This window comes from Pezoporus wallicus, unplaced genomic scaffold (assembly GCF_028554395.1).
Source record: "Pezoporus wallicus isolate ANWC-B61680 ecotype Strahan unplaced genomic scaffold, APGP_CSIRO_Pwel_v1 contig_7545, whole genome shotgun sequence".
In the NCBI taxonomy this organism is placed as follows: Eukaryota; Metazoa; Chordata; class Aves; order Psittaciformes; family Psittacidae; genus Pezoporus; species Pezoporus wallicus.
Genome location: NW_026642398.1, coordinates 6,865,050 through 6,883,414, shown reverse-complemented (window position 1 = coordinate 6,883,414; position 18,365 = coordinate 6,865,050). Strand labels below are relative to the sequence as shown.

At 41.8% G+C, this 18,365-nt stretch overlaps 1 protein-coding gene across 3 annotated transcripts in view; it reads right to left on the bottom strand.

The window, feature by feature from the left end:
* Positions 1-18,365, bottom strand: part of ASAP1 (ArfGAP with SH3 domain, ankyrin repeat and PH domain 1) — a 146,416-nt gene that overhangs the window by 102,078 nt on the left and 25,973 nt on the right. For 2 of the 3 annotated variants that reach the window (XM_057429851.1, XM_057429852.1), the window contains exon 3: positions 14,683-14,812. In XM_057429851.1, coding sequence (XP_057285834.1) covers positions 14,683-14,812 — 130 coding nt within the window. Of the gene's footprint in view, positions 1-14,682; positions 14,813-15,381; positions 15,542-18,365 lie in introns of those variants that run through there. The other variant, XM_057429853.1, reaches the window with a different exon arrangement.

The following is an 18,365-nucleotide window of genomic DNA, read 5'->3' as shown; positions in this document are numbered from 1 at the left end:
ATACAACTACGTCTCTCAACCCACACAGTGTGTTTCAATTCCTACCAATTCACATTTCTCACTTCTTAATGTGGATGGTCACATTCACGTAAGCCAAGGGGTTTGAGAAGCTTTAAGTTAAAGCAGCTAGAAAAATGGCTAACAATAAAAGTTATAACTAATATAATTTAGAGGAACATCTACCATCTTTCAGAACAAACTACCCAGGAAAACAATCTACTGAAGTTATGAACAATAACTTTATTTCTGCAAAATAAAAGCACTGTTTGTAGAGAGGGTTGTTAGTCAAGGGTTTCAGAGATCTTGCTACAAGCACTGAAGCATTGAAAAGCTTTGCACACAGACTTGATATCAGTCAACATCAGCTCCCTCAAGAAGGGACAGGATACAAGGTACAGCAGGAGGATGGAAAGCTGGGTGAGAAGCATGAACACCAATGTAAAACCATGTCAGCAAAAGGAAGGATTTCACTCATTTAGGAATTTAATAGTCAGCAGCAAATGCACTTAAATCTTTGGTAAATCTTGCAAATTAATCTTGTATCTGAAAATAAATTGTTTACTATGGACTATAAATTAGTACCATCCAATTATTGTGCTCAAAGGCAGAGCAGAATTTCATATAACTTCATTAGAAAGCAGTGCTCAAGCTTAAGACTTCTGAAGTTTTTATAGCACTGCTTCCTCTTTTCTCGGTAGAAATTAAAACATTTCTGCCTCCAACACTGTGGAGCAGTAATATGATGCTTCAGCTCTTTAAGCACTAAACTATACCTGGTCCCCAGCAGCTCCTGGAACATTATCATCATCTTTCATCATCTGCATTTTCCTTTACACTTCATCATATGCTCATGCAATTTTTTGGAAAGCAATGTCCAAAACAGCACGACCCACTACATTAATGTATCATACATACTTTAGAAGCTCATCCATTTGCCTACTTAGCTGGTCAGAAACCACAGCACTGCAACAGAAGCAGCAGCTCCACTCACACAACATTTCTGCACTGAGGTGTGTGTACCCTCACACAAAGGGTAAAGCAGTAAGGTTAATACAGAACATGGAAGCCCTACTGAAAGCTCCATTTACATCTTGTTATAATAAAACAAACTCCCCTGTATTGTGTCACTAAACAACCACATGTCTCTATAGCCTTTTATTTCCACTTATCCCAGCCCATCTCGCATAAAGAGTCCCTCTCCAGCATCCCTGTAGGGCCCCTTCAGATACTGGAAGGCTGCTATGAGGTCTCCATGTAGCCTTTTCTTCTCCAGGCTGAACTTTCTCAGCCTGTCTTCATATGGGAGGTGCTCCAGCCCTCTGATCATCCTCATGGCCCTCCTCTGACTTGCTCCAACAGCTCCATGTCCTTCTTATGTTGAGGACACCAGAACTGCACTCAGGACTATAACCACCAGCAGAACATCATCGTTCTGTCCCATAGTTCACCCTTATAGTTTGACTCATGAATCAGTGATTTCATACCAATCCCTGTCAGTCAATGTTTTCCAGGTTTATAGCATGTACTCAGCTCTGCACCCACCTATATTGCCTGTGTTTACTCCCATTTCCTTGTGTGTGAAAACACACACAGTGTTTCAAAGAAACAGCTGTACTGCTATAATCACACTATGCAATGCTCTCTACAAAAACAACAGTTTTGATAAATATTTTTGCATGTCAATTTGATTGAATCATTATCTTAGGACAGCACTACACACATCTCAATCCAAGGAAGTGCCACCATTACTTGTAGGAACAAGTTATACAACACGAAGCAATAGAGATAACAGGAAAAAGAAAGGAATAAAGTAGGACAGTTCTTTATTGTTACCATCAAAAGACAGAAATAGAGAGCAAAAAATAAATCCAACAAAATTGAAAAGGAATAAACAGAAATGGGGTAATTGCTTTATTTGAAACCAGGTTTGGCCTTCCACACCAACATTAAAGCTACAGGAAGGAGCCTAAGAGTTTGGGAACATTCAAGGAGACATCAGTTGCATCCATATTTACAATATGTACAATAATCATGATTCAACTTAAAAGGAAGCTGCTTTGCTGCAACTTGTTGCCCAATTAAATGAGAAAAACAGGAAGCTATACTAAACTACAAACGAGTTCAGCAAAAAGACCAGGCTTTCCTGAAGTAAAGTGACACAGTTCCAGAGATTTTAACCAGACAGTACCATAGCCATGGACAAAAAATGTCTTTGAAGTAGCTACTCTAGACATGGTGGAACAAAAGGAAGCATTCAAAGCACTTCAAATGAAACAGGGAGGCAAGGAAAGGCAGGCAATGAAGTTAAGAGTTTAAGTTAGTAGCATCTATGACCAAGAGCTTCAGTAACCTGCAAAGTGTCAGCAAGGAAAGAAACTGCATTTCTTCCCAGGCTTTCTCTGCCAGTTTAAACAAGGTCGCCTTCCAAGCACTTCCTGTGAAAGCAACACCAGCTCGACAACAAATCTGTCACCACAGGACTACAAATACTTTTTAACAGAGGTATTAGAATTCTTATCTCTTTCCCTGTAACCATACTAGTTACTGTATTAGTACTGTAACTGTACTAGTGAGCTTACAATGCTTTGGGCACTCAAGCTTCTGCAGGTCACCCCACTCCAGAAGACATTACTCCTCTTGGACACTTGAATCATGTTTGCTATTTATCACTACAATTGTTTCCAAATCTGCACACAAACAGCCCTGGTATCATAACACTGAAAAATAATCTAAGTAAGTCTTCACATCAAAAGCCTCCGAAAGGTTCTTTCATCCCTCCCAGAAGACACTACAGGTGTGCATATGTGAGGAGGGGGACACAAATGACACAAAGCATCCCCTTGAAAAAAAATGTGTAGGTGCTGCAGGCATGACAATATACTAGAAACTGTAATATATATCCTTCTGCCTTGCAAAAAGCAAAATTATTTTGCCTAACTAATTTTTCACAAATTAAATCATAAGAGCTTAATTTTAGCAAGGCCTCATATGAAGAAGAATTTTCAAAAGAAATCAAAGCACTGTTTATAAGCATAGGAAAATGTAGTGTGCAAGACCAGTTTTACAGTGAAAACAAACTTTGTCAGAACATTAAAGGCGATTTCATTCAACTTTCTCTTTAGTTATACTTGTCTGTTATAATAAGTCCCACCTTAATGACTAATGTGGACGGCATAAACACTCTTCTAGGATAAGAGGTTGGTTTAGACAACAGATACAGTCAGGATATCCCGCTGTCACAGCATCATCACTCCTAGTTTTATAATTCCCCAAAATTCCAGCTCATAGTGAGAGAAAAGAAATACAAAGCCAAAACACAGCCAACAAGAATGTCAGTGCATCTTACATCTAAGCTACCTCCTTAGAAATTCTGAGTTAAAAGTCACCCAATTCCTGCTGTTTTCGTAAGCCACTTATCATCACCATTGTACACGATACTATCAAGAGCAAAGGAAGAGACCATCATGGTCCTCCCCCCTTACAACACAGCACAGGCCACCACAGTTTGCACACTGTTATACTCTACAGACCACTTTTCTTGAGCTCCAGACAACATTCTCAACACTGAAGGGATTGCTCAACACGTACTATACTTTCCCAGACCCATCCCAGCGTCACTCAGCTTTAATAAAATTCATCAGTTTCATAAACTGACAATTAACAAATAGTTTCTGAAGGCTGTAAATAGGTCTCTGCCATCACTGACCAGAAGCGTCTATAGTTTGCTTTAATATCACTGTTACATTTTTCTAACGGTTGTCTTCATTCCTTGATACACACTGGACAAAACAACAGCTCAACTGCTTTCACTGTGTTGTACTTTCAAGACACTGACATTACCATGGAGAAATACTTAATAAAACGGTCTTGTTTGGTTAGCAGTGAGCATCACATTCATGTACTTCCATCTCATCTACCTTGCCTTCTACAAGGCTCGACAGAGTCCCTCACGACATCCTTGTCATTACATTGAAGAGGTATGGGTTTGATGGATGGACTATTCAGTGGATAAGGAACTGGCTGGATGACCACATCCAAAGAGTTTGAATCAATGGCTCAATGAACAAATGGAGATCAGTAATGAGTGGTGTCCCTCAGGGGCCCATACTGGGACCAGTACTGTTTAATATCTTTGTTAATGACATAGACAGTGGGATTCAGTGCACTCTCTGCAAAGTGTACAGATGACACCAAGCTTAGCAACACAGAGGGAAAATGCCACCAGAGGCAAAGGATATTGGTGAATAAAAAAAAATAAATAAAAAAATAAAAAAAAAAGGAAAAGAAAAAGGAAAAAAACTGGTCATGAGCCAGCACTGTTCACTTCCAGCCCAAAAAGTTAACTGTATCCTAAGCTACATCAAAAGAAGCATGACCAGCAGGTCAAGGGAGGTGATTTTTCCCCCTCTATTCAGCTCTTGCGTGATCCCACTTGGACTACTGAATCCAGCTCTGGGGGCTCCAGCACCTGTAAAAGTGGGTCCAGAGGGTTAGAGGACATGAAAGTGGTGAAAGGCTGAAGCACCTCTCCTATGAAGACAGGATGACAGAGGTGGGGTTGTTCAGCATGGAGAAGAGAAGGCTCAGGGAAGACCTTAGAGTAGCCTTTCAACACTTTAATGGGGCTTATAAACAAGATGGAGAGATACTTCTTACCAGGGCCTGTAGTGACAGGACAAAGTACAATAGTTTTAAACTGAAAAAGTGTAGATCTATATTGTAGATGAGGAGGAAATCATTTTTATAATGAGTGTGGTGAGGCCCTGGCACAGGTTGCCCAGAGAAGCTGTGGCTGCCCCATCCCTGGCAGTGTTCAGGGCCAGGTGGGACAGGGCTTGGATCAACACGGTCTACTCAAAGGTGGCCCTGTCTGAAGCAAAGGGTTGGAACTCGATGATCCTTAAGGTCCCAACTCAAACCATTCTATAATTACTATCAAGCAGTGCTACTAAATGCTACACAGTGCTACATCGTGACTAAGAACTATCAAAAAAAGCACTACAAAAATGCGATGCAATTTAAATTTGAGTACAGCAAAAGTATCACTTTTCCAGAAGATATGTAACAACCTAAATATTGCTTGGGCAAAAATAGTTTGCATTAATTAAAATGTAAAGTATCTGGGAACCCTAACTTTCTACACCCAGCATTAACATGTCAGTCTCATTCTGAAATGACCTGAATACAACAAAACCAAATTCTGCAGATAGCATCAAAAGAATACACAGATTTAAATACTGAAAGACTTTCTTGGTGATATGCTTAACATTATTCCTTTTCAATTCTAAAATAGATGTAAATGATTACAATGAAATGTGAAATTTTGACGTAAATCTAACAGAAGCAGAGCATAACAAAAGTGTTAAGTTAGCTTCATGTAACCATTAGGGGATTTCTGTTTTGTTTTAAAGAAACAAGCTGGCCCTGAACTTATTTAAGACTTGCTGCTCCAGGTGAATGCACATAAGTCTCTATGGCCCAACGGGATTCATCCCAGAGTACTGAAAGAGCTGGGATATCATTGCAGGACACCTCTCCATTATTTTGCAGCAGCTGTGGGAATCTGGAGAGGTCTTAGTCAATTGGAAGCTGGCAAATGTTGTCCCAGTGACTAAATTCAAAGTTCAGATCTTCCTCACAGAACTTAATTCAGGAGAGTCATATTTAAGCTATAACAGTCATCACTTTGCAGGATAAATCAGGTGACTTTCTAGAAGTGCAGGTTGATCCTTTAAAAAGAACTCTATCCTTATCAAACACTCGGTAACTATTCAAACTATTCTTAAAAGTCATCCAAACACTCAAATTTGATAAACTTTCTGAAATATACACTTGCAAAAATGTGAGTAGTATCCCATTTTCTTTATTAAAGAAGTCTTTCATTGAAGGAAAAAAAGAGTTATCAACTTTGCTTACATCCATTCTCTCAGGTTTAAACATGCTGTTTCCCCAAGAATAAGCTCAGCATAAACTTCTACCTGAAAATATAAAAAACATTCATGAAACTCAATAAGCACTTTACTCTGCCTGCATATCTTCTTAAAGATTAAATTATGCAGTCTAAACAGTTTTAAGAAGGACTACTTCAACAGGTGGCATTTTGATTATCTCTGGATAGAGGGTCCATAGTCTCTCTGGGCACCTGTTCATCAGATTCATAGTAAAAAACAAACTAATGAACCCCCAGAACAACAAACATATACAAACCCCTCAAATCTAATCAGAATTTCTGCCTTCTTAGTTTTCTTCAATTATGTACTTGAAAAAAGCAGTAGCTTTTTTAACCTTAGCCTCCCTTTTAAGGTCGAAGAAATCCAGTTTCCCCTGCTGGAGTGATGTGTGTTAGGTCCCTAATCACCTTGGTGATCTCCATACTTGTGGCAGTATGTCACTTCTTTCATGTACTGGTGAACCCTAAAGATAGTACTTCAGATGTGGCCTCATAGTTGCTAAATATAGGGGAAGAACCACTATTTTCTGGCTGCACTCTTACTAATGCAGCCCAGGACGTGGCTGGCCTTTGTCACTCCCAAACCCCGCTGAACTTACCATCTATCTGAGTCCAAGGTCCTTTCTTGGAAACCTGTCTTCTAGCCAGCCTGTACTGCTCCATGGGGCTACTTCATCGCCGGTTGGGTGACATGGTCTCGTGTGAGGTGTCCCTGCCCATGGCAGTGGTTTGGAACTAGATGATCTTATGGTCCTTCCCAACCCAAACCATTCTATGATTTCACATTTCTCTTCATAAAGTGCCACAAGGCTCCTCCTATCAGGCCATTTCTCCAGGTCCCACTGAATGGTGATTCTACCCACTAGCATATCAAGCAACTCAGTATCATTCAAACATACTTGTTGAGATCACACTCCAGCCCATCATCTAGACAATTAAAAGACACCAAGTAGTACTGGCCCCAGAACTGATCCTGGAAGGATGCCACTTGTGATCTGTTACTGGCTGGACTTCACTGATATCACCCTCCGGGCTTGGCAGCCCACCCACCCTGCAGGTTATTCATCTGGTCCACCTCTCACTAACCCAGACAGAAGGCTATCAGAGCAGACTATATTAAAGACCTTGCATTCCTACAGACTTTTCTTCTACAGAAAATTATTTCCAGCATCATACTAGGCTTTTAGCTCTCAGGCAGGTTAAAAAAACAGTAGACTCTATTTGTATTGTAAGTATCTATTTCTGCATGAGAAAGACTTCTGTGTATTTCCTGATAATGTAAAAAGAAGGATAAAACAAGTAAGGTTAAGATAGAGGTGGCTACTAAAAAGAAAGAAAAAGCATACACCCTTTGGTCTAACCACAGCAACAACACAACTTCAGGCCTGGCTTGTCACCAGTGAGTGAAAGAGACAAGGAGGCCCTGTGTGCACATCTATGTGTATAAAGGGTGAAACGGGATCCCAACAGCCTTTGTTTGCTTTTTCACAGTATCATTAAAGTTTGTCCAAATGACCACAATGAAACCCACTATCCACAAACATCTTACTTGTAACAATGCTTACACAAAACCTCAGCCTTAGCCCACCGGTATTTAAAAGACAATATATATAATGCAGTTCAACACTGTCTCTTCAGAACTATAAAATAACTGCTGCACTTCTCAGCTGGGCTTATACTTCCAGCTGTACTCCTTCAGGAAAGGAAACTCATGCTATTATCTCAGGAGTTTTCCTTCACACTCACCAGTAAACTTTAGGCCTCTTGGCCAGTATCAATCAAACCTCACACAACAGTCTCTAAAGAGAAGTACCAGGGCACATACTATTAACTACATCCTGAAAAGTTTCCCATGAAATACACAAATGTACCATCGTTTAGGGCATGGTTTTTAGGACATGTTTATATTGCCTTCCTCTGCCCCTGAAACAATGCTAGTAATTAATTAACATTCTTGGCTTGATGCTGCCTCCTGACTTTCCTGCAAGGTACTATTGCATTCAAAGTAAGATGTTATGATCTTCCTTTCAGTTCCCCTCTATGAATTTGTGTCACATCTGTTATTATTTTTTTTAAAACACCTTCATTTACATCATTACAAATCACAACAACAGCTATGAAAATCAAATTTTACTAACTGGAGAGAGGAAACTACTGGAAATTACATCAACTAACCTAATTCTGCTCCGAATCACTCTCCTGCAGTCTTTCAGTGACACCATGCTGGATTACAAACATAGGTTTGTTGATTGTTTCCCCTCCCACCACTTTTTTTCCTTCAAAGAACTTCCCCCCCCCCCCCCTTCTTATTGCTTTTTAACTACAGAAGATTCTCCCCAGGACTCCAACCTAAACATTAATCCCAACTTTAAGTCATGCCACTTTAAGCACCAATCTCTTCTCCATCAGAGCCCAAGTTCCCATGACTGCATGGAACACGATCTGTCAGGAGCATACTGATCAGAGTGCACCAAAGAGCACTTTCACAGTTCCCTAACTGATGAACAAACATGAAGAAGCCTGTTGGGAGTTCAAAACAAGAAGCAGTACTTCCCTAAAAAACAAATGAGCTACCAAAAAGCAGTAAGTATTTTCAAAAATGCGCCTGAAATAAATACAAATTCTCAAGAGGCAGAGCTAATTTGTCTGCCATGACTGAAACTTTGAACTAGCAGTGAATATTTTTTTTGCCTCTCCTCACATCAGTCACACTGAGGAAAAAAGAGATTCCCTGCTTGTTGCAGCCACATTTCAACTAGCATCAAATCAAGGTTAGAACCAGTTACATACTAAATGTCATACTAAGCGCCATTAGTGTAGCATGTAAATGTAAAACAGCCTCAACTGCATTTTTGTGAGACCTGCTGTTGCAAATACAGGACATTGCTGTCAAGTCTCCTTCTTGATCAGATTTTCAATCATGACCAAGGGCTATCCATGAGCTGTCACTGAGGCCTCTGTATTTTAAAGTGCACATGAACCCATTTTTCCATCTTTGGTGCAATTTGCCATTCAGTATAAAAAGCAATAATAAATACCCTGAGTCTTACGTATTAGACAAAGAAGCTTTTCTTAGCTGGTTTTTAGGATGAACTGTTACCAAAAGAATATTTCTTTGACACCTGAAGATTGCTTGTGGTCTGTTACGCAAGAAACAAATCTTAAGTACAAAGCTCTCCATGATGAAAGACTTCTTCTGGCTGCCATAAGTAACATATTACAAGGTTAGGAAAAGCTGGGTTTAAGACTAGTGCTGCTGGAACCTCCTGGTTTCCCTCCCCCCCCCAAAAATAAAAATCCATTTTAATAAAATAAAAGATAAAGAATAGGATGTTACAATTGACCTGTTGTAATTACATAGAAGTGATGCTTGAAGAGAAATGAAGTGATAGAAATGACAGAAATTTTTCACTTCAGACACACAGAATAGATTTTACCAGTTTTCAGAGTTCAGGCTAATGAACAAAGTCTGAATGTACTGGCAACTAAAACAAAAACCTGATTTAGAATGGAAATGCTCCTGTTTGCTTACATGGTTTCACCTGCCTCCCTTCACTGAATCCTTTGTCACTGGAAAGGATCTTGTGAGAGAAAAGTATATGAAGTCAATGTAGATGAACTGACTGTACAGCCATTTCAGGGCCACACAAGTTTCTACAAAATTGTAAGAAGGAAAAACCCTCTCCCCTTATCACTGGCCCAAAAGCCTTCCCCCAGTAGGGTAAGAAAAAAAAAGAATAAAAAAAAAAAAAAAATCACAAACTGAAGCACGAAGGGAAAGTTACATACAGGAAACTGCGAAAATGATTCATCCACAACAGAACTTTCAAAGAAAAGTTTTAAAAGGCAAACCAAAAATTTCCCCCATACTTTCCCCTTTCCCATCTCTAACCTTAGGTAAGTGCCCATGACATGATGGAGGACATTGAGAAATCTTCCTCTTTCAAGTTATGTTAGATTATACCATATTTGCAGTGAGAACAACAAAATTTATGTTAGGCTCAGCAGGAGCCAAACGGTCATTCTTTCACTGATGTAGCATGATCACATCTGTTACAGCACCAGTCTAGACCAACAGACCTCTGAGCTCAAGTAGACCAGCACAGAGAGAAGCAAAATGAGCAACTATTACAGGAACGGTGGTTGGAGGGTACTACTTGAAAAAAAACAAAACCAAACAAAAACCAACCCAAACACTTCTGCAGCCATATTTCATTACACACATCAGTTAAACATTTATTAAAAAAGGATGGCTATATCAAGCTCTAACTGGTAGAAAGCACATTTTAAGTTTTTGACTTGTCATTGAAGAGCAAAAGAAATAAATAACAATGCTCAAGCATTATGAAAGTATAAAACAGGCACCAACCAACTACATCTACTCTTTATTGTATTATCAGCTTCTAATTGCTCTTTCTTATTTACCAGCCTACCTAAAGAGAATTTAACTATTTAAGCTTAACCTCTGTATCTCAAGGCAGCCCTGCAAGACATCTGCTGCTTTAGGAGAAAGACTCAGAACTGCCTGGTCACGATAACCAAGTTATCCCTTGAGTGCAAAGATGTCCTTTCAGCTGGAGCTGGAACACAGCAGAATGGTAATCAAGACAGTCTTGTGGCAATCCCACATGCGCACCACTTATTCTCAGAACAGATGTCATCATTCCCTAAAAATTCCAACTAGCTCACACAGTAATATCAACTCAAAGATTAAAATGAACTCTTCAAAATCTTGAGTAACACAAATCATGGAGCTACTGTATTTTACAGTAAAATGCAGAGGCTGTACTTTAAGACACTGTAGCAGCAATCTGTCTATACTATCTTAGGACTTCAATTTTCCATAAAAAGTAATTAACCACCCACCTACATACGCAATAATCCACCTCTTCATATGAATATTATAAGAAACTTCTCCCAGTTCATGCAGAAATGTGAAGTTAAAAATGTCTTCTTTGCATGAACGTAACATTAAGCTGAAGAAACCAACATGGAAAGGAGTACAGACTGCAAATTCTCTTAAACTAGATCCAGACTACAACATAATAGGCTTGATCTTTCTATTTGGAGTCTGAACAAAAAAATAGCATTACTTTAGCAATAGAATGAACCTTAAAAATTGCGTTTTCTGATGGACCCTACATAACACTCATGCTTCAAAAATAAATATTACTAAAAAATTGATCTTGCTGGTCTTTGGTAACGAATATATAAGATGGCTATGCCTGGCTATGAAGATGACAGGGTCTGTTTTCCTTGGTCTGGTGTGACTGGATGACAAAAACTTCCAGTTTTCTCTCTTAGGAAGAAAAAAAAAATTGACAATTTCCCAAAGTTTCAGTAGTTTAAACAATGTAGCCTGAAACTTTTCTAGTCAATAAACTGCCACATAACAGCATTTACCTACTATTTTCTCCTTTAACAATATTACAACAGATAAACTCTGGGTGGTATTTTATGAGGGAGAGGGACAGGATGGATGATGACACATGGTGTTTGATGGCTTTGGGTCTTTTTTAGTAAGTCATAGAATTAACTAGGTTGGAAAAGACCTCTAAGATCATCCAGTCCAACTGTTAGCCCGGGACCGCCAAGTCCACCACTAAACCATGTCACTAGGGCCTCATCTACATGGGTTTTGGACACTTCTAAAGTTGGTGATTCCACCACTTCCTTGGGAAGCCTGTTCCAATCCCTGACTACCATTTCAATGAAGAAATTTTTCCTAACATGCAGTCTAAACACACAGAAGTCCTTTGGATAATCTTTCCTGGACTTATTTTTTCAGGTATGCCTTCACATTTTGTTGGGTTTTCCATTACAACCTTATCAAGCGCAAAGTCATCAGAATTAGTAAAAATGCCTGCTCTGATTTTTTCACCTGAAACTTGTCCCAAAAATGCATCTAACAGGATCTAAGAGTTATAATAGAAGAGTCACAACTAGGAGAGAATATATATCAATCTGCTCAGCTGAACTAACTGCACTTCCACTGGAGTTCAATCAAGTGAAAAAAAAAACCAGCAACCGAGTCCATCATCTATTTTATTGCTTCAGAAAACTTGTTAATTGTAATTAAGAAACAGTAAATTCATAACTCTGGGATACCTTCAAGGAACTAGACAGAGACACAGAGGCACACAAAACAGTCTGCTTCTTTTTTGTCACATTCTTTATGAAACAGTGGCTCCTATCTAACCACTGCTCTGAGCTCTGGCAGGAGTTACATCAGACTCAGAGGCTACAAAACAGATGTAACTCTTGTTAAGTCTGCTCAATTTCCCTACCAGTTCCGTTTGGAGAAATAGTTCTAGTTCACAGTCTTGTTCAGAATAAAGAAAATTATTAGTTTATCCACAAACCAGCTTATAGTCACTGAGGTAGGTACAGGTTGTGTTGAACTACATTAGCTCTCAGATAATGACCCAAGATACTTCAGGCTGCAGTGCCCTAACAGCACAGAGCTGGACACTGCCTGCAAGAGGCCAGTGAGGGCTCCAACCACACACAACATTAAGGTAAAAATCAAACAGCTCCAAGGATGGGATCATCCCCTTTGTCTTAACACAGTGGGCTCAAAATTGAAGTTCAGGAGCTGCTTGAAGAGCTTTTTGCTCGTCCACAATGTGTGGACAGTGGGAGCAGTAATAGGAGCCACATAACAGCCACTTCAACTGCTCCATTTCAGTCCCTGCTTCACATGAATCACAGCCGTAGGTAAGCAGATGGACAGAAAACAGCCCCAGCTTTAGAGCAGCAGCAGCAGAACTGAGCATGCAAGCTACAGCTACAATAAAGACACAAGGACTCTAATGGAGCACTTTGCCTGCCTCATTCTGACCATCTGCACCTCTTCATGCAATTTAATAAGTAAATTTTGGGAGAGCTGCAGATTTTTTGCAGTATGTAACAACAGAGCATATTTCTATGTTGTCTGCTAACAGATAAAGGGGTTTTTATATTTACAGTTAATAAACATAAATCGAGCATCAATTGGAACTGCAAAGGGCTTAAGTAGGACACATAAAATAGTTACACAAACAAAATAAATTCAAGAAATACCAACACACGTACTAGAAGCGCCGATTATTCTCTATTCCTGTGATTTACTGCTGTCAAACCAGACATAAAAACTTTGAAAATATGCTCAATCCACACAAATAGTGCAGAACACCGTGTATTTATCCTCTGCATTTTGGTTTTCTTCGGACAGGCATTATGCCACTCAGACTGTACTGATGTACTTCCTAAATCATGAAAGCATTGGACTGTGTTCTTACCCTAGAACCATCAGAGATGGCAGAATACATGTTTGCTTAACTCTCTGAATGCTGTCGACTGCACTAGTAAGTATATACCAATGGCTGAACCTATTCCACGCAGCTAAGACCAGGGGGCAGCAATACTGTCAAACGCAAACCAAAACAGGTTTATGTCTGACAAACCTGTAAGCAACCACAGCTCAGTTAGGTGAGAAATTAGCAGTTACAGTTATGGGAAAGTTACACAAATTAATCTAGGTTACATAATAAAAATAAAACACATAATTTTAAATGCAGTCATACAGTCGCTCTATTACCTGGTCAATTGCTATAAACAAAAGCACTGTTAAAATGTTGAACATAGGAAGTTTTCTACTAAGCCAGCATTAACTAGTTTTAATCCTATTTTCCATACCCAAGACTATCTGGAGAACATCATGATTAGTACTCTTTTCTTGCATACCAAATGCTTTGCTCACGCCAACACAGTCAACAAAACTAAAAAGAATCTATTAAATCCATCTCCTAGATACGCGCCGGCTCCTGAATAATTGACAAATACTTCATGAACTGAGTATATAATCCAAACCAACTCACTGCAACCCATGAAACAATAGCAAAAAGCTGTCTTCTTTCAGAGTCATTATGCTTGCAGCTTCAAACAAGTGTGGGGCAAGAGAAGAGCTATACTTTGCCTTGTTTTCAAGTCATTTGGAAGATGTTTCCTCCTAACTGCTGACCTAGTCCATAGGAAATCACACTGAAACCTCAAATAGGAAGCAGTGGACTGATATCCCATAGAAACCAGCTCTGGAAGTTTACCCACTTTCACACTCTTATTTCTTGACAGTGAAGCAGGATGAACATCTAAATGACTTTCATAATATGCAATAAAATAACCAAACCAGCAGTGAGGCTTCAATGTTGAGATGCTGTGACTATAATCACTCTGCTGCATTATTCTGCTCCTGTCCTTCCACCACCTATTTTGTTTTCATATTGTTTTCCTCACCCCACATTTATCTCTTCATCCTTACCTCGTTTCTTAAACGAGGTCTCCCTTGGCAGGTTTCTGCAGTCAAGAGTTCTGCGCTGACTTGATCTAACGAGTGGCTGCTAACGCTCCCAAACGATTCCCTCTAAAAATCCCAACATTCACTTTTCTTTCCTACTGCAACAACCACCAACACCAAAAAATCCAAGACATACAACAGTAGTATTTAAATTCAGACAACTGCTTTATCCACTAATCTTTAAGACGCCAGGGCAGGAAAGCTTTCAGTAACTAGCTCAGCACAAGAGCAAAGTCCCACAATTAAAAGACCAGATTACATGCATACCAATGCCTCTAGCTCCCTTGGATTTGGGCAGGCGGTACTGCCCTGTCTCTGATGCTCTTTCTCAAAGACAAAAAAAGAAAATAAAAAGGAAAAGAAAACAAAGGGAGGGAGGTGTATGTGGGTGATTTACCTCTTCCAGCAGCGTGACCGTATTTCTGCAGTTCTGCAACCGGGTGGTGAAGCTGGAGGTGGTCGGGGAGTTGTAATCCTCTGTAGTCTCGGCGATGAACTCCGACACGGTGATCTGGTCCGGCATGATCCTACCCCACCGGTAAAGCCCAGAAGGAGCCGAACACACAGATCCGGAGAAGGGGAAGCCAAGTTGGGGGGGGGGGGGGGGGGGGAGGTGGAGGGGAAAAAAAAAATAAGGAAGGAGGAAAAAAAAAAAAAAGAAAAAAAAAAGAGGGAAGATGTTAGCAGCCAGCAGAGACCCGCAGCATCAAAGCCGCGGAGCCGCAGAGAGAGGCTGAGGCTTCAGCCTCCACATCGAGCCTCTCACCCGGCCGCCCCCTCCTCCTCCCGGACAGGAGGTGAAGGGGGAAAGGCCCCCACACGGCACCGCTGCCCGCGCAGCCCGGCCCCGCCGGCGGGGAGAGCTCCCTCGGCTGCCTGCGGCCCCCCGACGGCTGCGGGGACGGGGCCGTCTCTGAGAAGCCCGGCCCCACCGCCGGCGCTGAGGGGAGGGCGGGAGAGGAGGAAGAGAAGGAGGGAGCGGCACCCGCCAGCCCCCACCCCACCGAGCTCAGCCCCTTTCCCCACCCGCCGCCGACCCCCCTCACGCCCCTCGCCTTAACCGCCGCTCCCGCCCGCCGCCAACTTGAGCACTAACTTGTGCGGGCTCCGGCTGCGCCCCCCGGCCGGGGGGAAGGAGGGGAAGGGCCGGGGCTGGCGGGGGCTTGGCCGGGGCTGGCAGGACTCCCGCCGCCGCTGACAGTCACCCGGTGACTGACACGCGCTACCCAACGCCCGCCCGCAGCCGTTACGTGAGGCCAACGAGGAAGTGCTCTGCGCATGCTCCAGCTGCCTCCCTCCCTTCCCCGGCCTCGCGCACGCCCCCGTCAGGCCCCTCTCCCCTCCCACCTCCCTCCGCGCTGCGGTGCGCGCCTCACGCTGCGGCTCTGTTTCTCTTTAGTTTTTCGTTTTCCTTTTATTTCATTGTTAAAAAGAGGTTTCTGCTGGAAGCGGCAAGGCCGGGGAGCGACGCGCTCCGGCTCTGTTCCCAGCTGTGAGACAGGGCTCCCCACGCCGGCAGCCGTGGGGCAGTCGCAAGGACCTGACGGCCGCTTTCAGCCGCGGGGAGCGGCGGCCGGCTCTGTGGTATTTGGTCTTACTTTGCCCTTGTTTAAGTCAATCTAGCCAGTGGAAAAGCCTCTGCTTGTGCTACAAGCTTCCTATGGCATAAAGCATGAAGATTTCATACAGCCAGTGCTGGCAGTCATCACTTTAAGCAACCTGACCATACAGATTTTACTCTCCTTAGGTAATTTTTAACAAGTTCTGCCATGTCTCAGCGACACCGCTGGAGCTGCTGTTACTGATACCTGTTACTAATTATGCTCCTGAGCTTGTCCAAAGAGAGGAAGAGGGTGGTACACCCCTACTGCCATGGCTGGGTTCCACGGCTCACCACAGCCCCTCACATGCCATGGCCGGCCTCAGGGCTCACCACAACCCTCACACACACATGGCCGGGCTCACCACAGCCCCTCACATGCAATGGCCGGCCTCAGGGCTCACCACAACCCTCACACACCATGGCCAGGCTGCATGGCTCACCGCAGCCCCTCGCACAACAGCCACCACCTGAACCCTTCACCGCATCCCTGATGTCCTTTGTGCACTCACCAGCTGTATTTCCGAATAAACTAAAACACCATTTATCTGTCATTGCATCATGTAACTCTGGGAATTGATGGACAGCACTAATGAGGTTTTGGGTTGGTTTTTTTTTAAGCTTAGATTTTGGGGCCCATATGTGCCTTTCTAAAGAAGTGGAGGTCTCAGGAGACTCAAGTAATTATGGTCATCTGCTGTTTCTGTCTCATTTATTTACTCATACAATGTGTTTTCCTTTTCTGTGTTTGGGGTTCTCTCCACAGAAGCTGGGGAATTCAGGCATGGTAAATATTCTCAAATCTGAACAATTGGCAATGAGCAGTATTATTATGGATATGTTCATTCCAAAGGTTTTAATGTTCTCTATATAAGGACCAACTCCCATATTACAATGCGCTCAGGCCTTTACATGGTTTTCTATGTAATTCAAATAAAAAATGCCTGTGCAACTCAAAAAATAGTTGAAAACATCAACAGAAGGCTGTGATGTGTGTGATAAAAGGAGATACCTAATTGGTGTATACCCATAAAAAAATGATTTAAATGCAGTTCTGCCAGCAAAAAATATGACCAATACTCCTGAGAAATGGTCCTGCCTGAACATGTTTCCTTGATTTCATTGCCTTAGCAGAAGCCCTCCATATGGCCATGTGATTGCTGCTGTTGCTGCTTCACGTGATCCAGCTTTCCGGCAAAAAGGCTCCAGGCTCGTACAGATGATTGTTAAACATCATGAGACTCTGAAAGGTAGAGTAGGCAAGAGGAGGAGGGAGCCAAGAAAAGAACTGTGTGGGAGTTACACTGAAAAATGGATTTGAAAATGAAGCACTGAAGAAGCAACTGGAGGGGTAGGAAGAAATTCAATTGAGGATCATGTTCATAAGAGCAGTGGAGGAGGAAGAGAGATCAAGAGGATAAAAATGGCTGGTGGCATCAAAAGTAGTATGGAAAGGAGAGTGAAGAATTGCCTTGGGGTTTGGGCCAGGAAAGAGCTGTTAGCATCAGAAAGAGCTGTTTCAGTATACCTCGCTTGCATGGAAAGCGGATGGGTGAGGGGCTGGACGCAGCCCGAGGGCCACACAGGGTCTCTGTGATCACCCCTGCTAATTTCCTGTAGGACATCCATCATGGGTTGTCAACACAGCCGTTCCTGAGCCAGACCTACGGTCTGAGGGTCAGCTTCAGGGTGTTCATGTTAGGAGGAGTCCTGATCCTGCTCTAGCAGATTTCAAGTGAAGATAAATCCATCACACTGATGGGTAAACTGGTTTAATTAGTTGGGTACTCTCACTGTTAAAATAGAATTGTTCCTCTTCAGACTGAGGTTAGTGAACTTGAACAGTAGTCTTTGGACTGTAAAATAACTTCGTCTGCTATCCTAACCAAATTCTACCCCAGAGAGTGTGGACACAAAGCTGGACATATTGCTACAGACATAATTTCTTTAATACTCTTTAGAGAAAATGAAAACTGCAGAATTAAGGAGCAGCATGTTCAACAAAGAAAGGCAGGAGGCAGGCCAGGGAAACGGGAGCAGTGAAGAGTGACAGAAATGAAGGCACAGCAGAGAGTAGCAGTAGCTGAGCTTCTGTGTTTCCTCCTCAGGAAAAAAAAAAATTACCTTTAAAACTAAAATACATAAAAGTAGAAAGAATATGGAAGAATACTGGGAAATCAGAGAACAGCACAAGGCCTAAAGATGAAAAGGAAGATCAATAGCTACTGATCATAATTGCTCATTAGTCTGGTCTTTTGGCAATTCTGAAATTGTTAACTCTATTAAAGAGAATATAGTCCTCAGTTTTGCTGCTTTGAGGCAGCATTTCCTCTTCCCCTATACAAATGCTAGTAGAGAAAATAGCCCCGTGGGCATGACTTCTTTAGGCTTGAATTATCTTCACTTAAACTCACTGGAAGCAAAATTAGTTAATTAATATGCTGTTAATAAAAGATAAAATGTGCTTGCATTTAAACTAG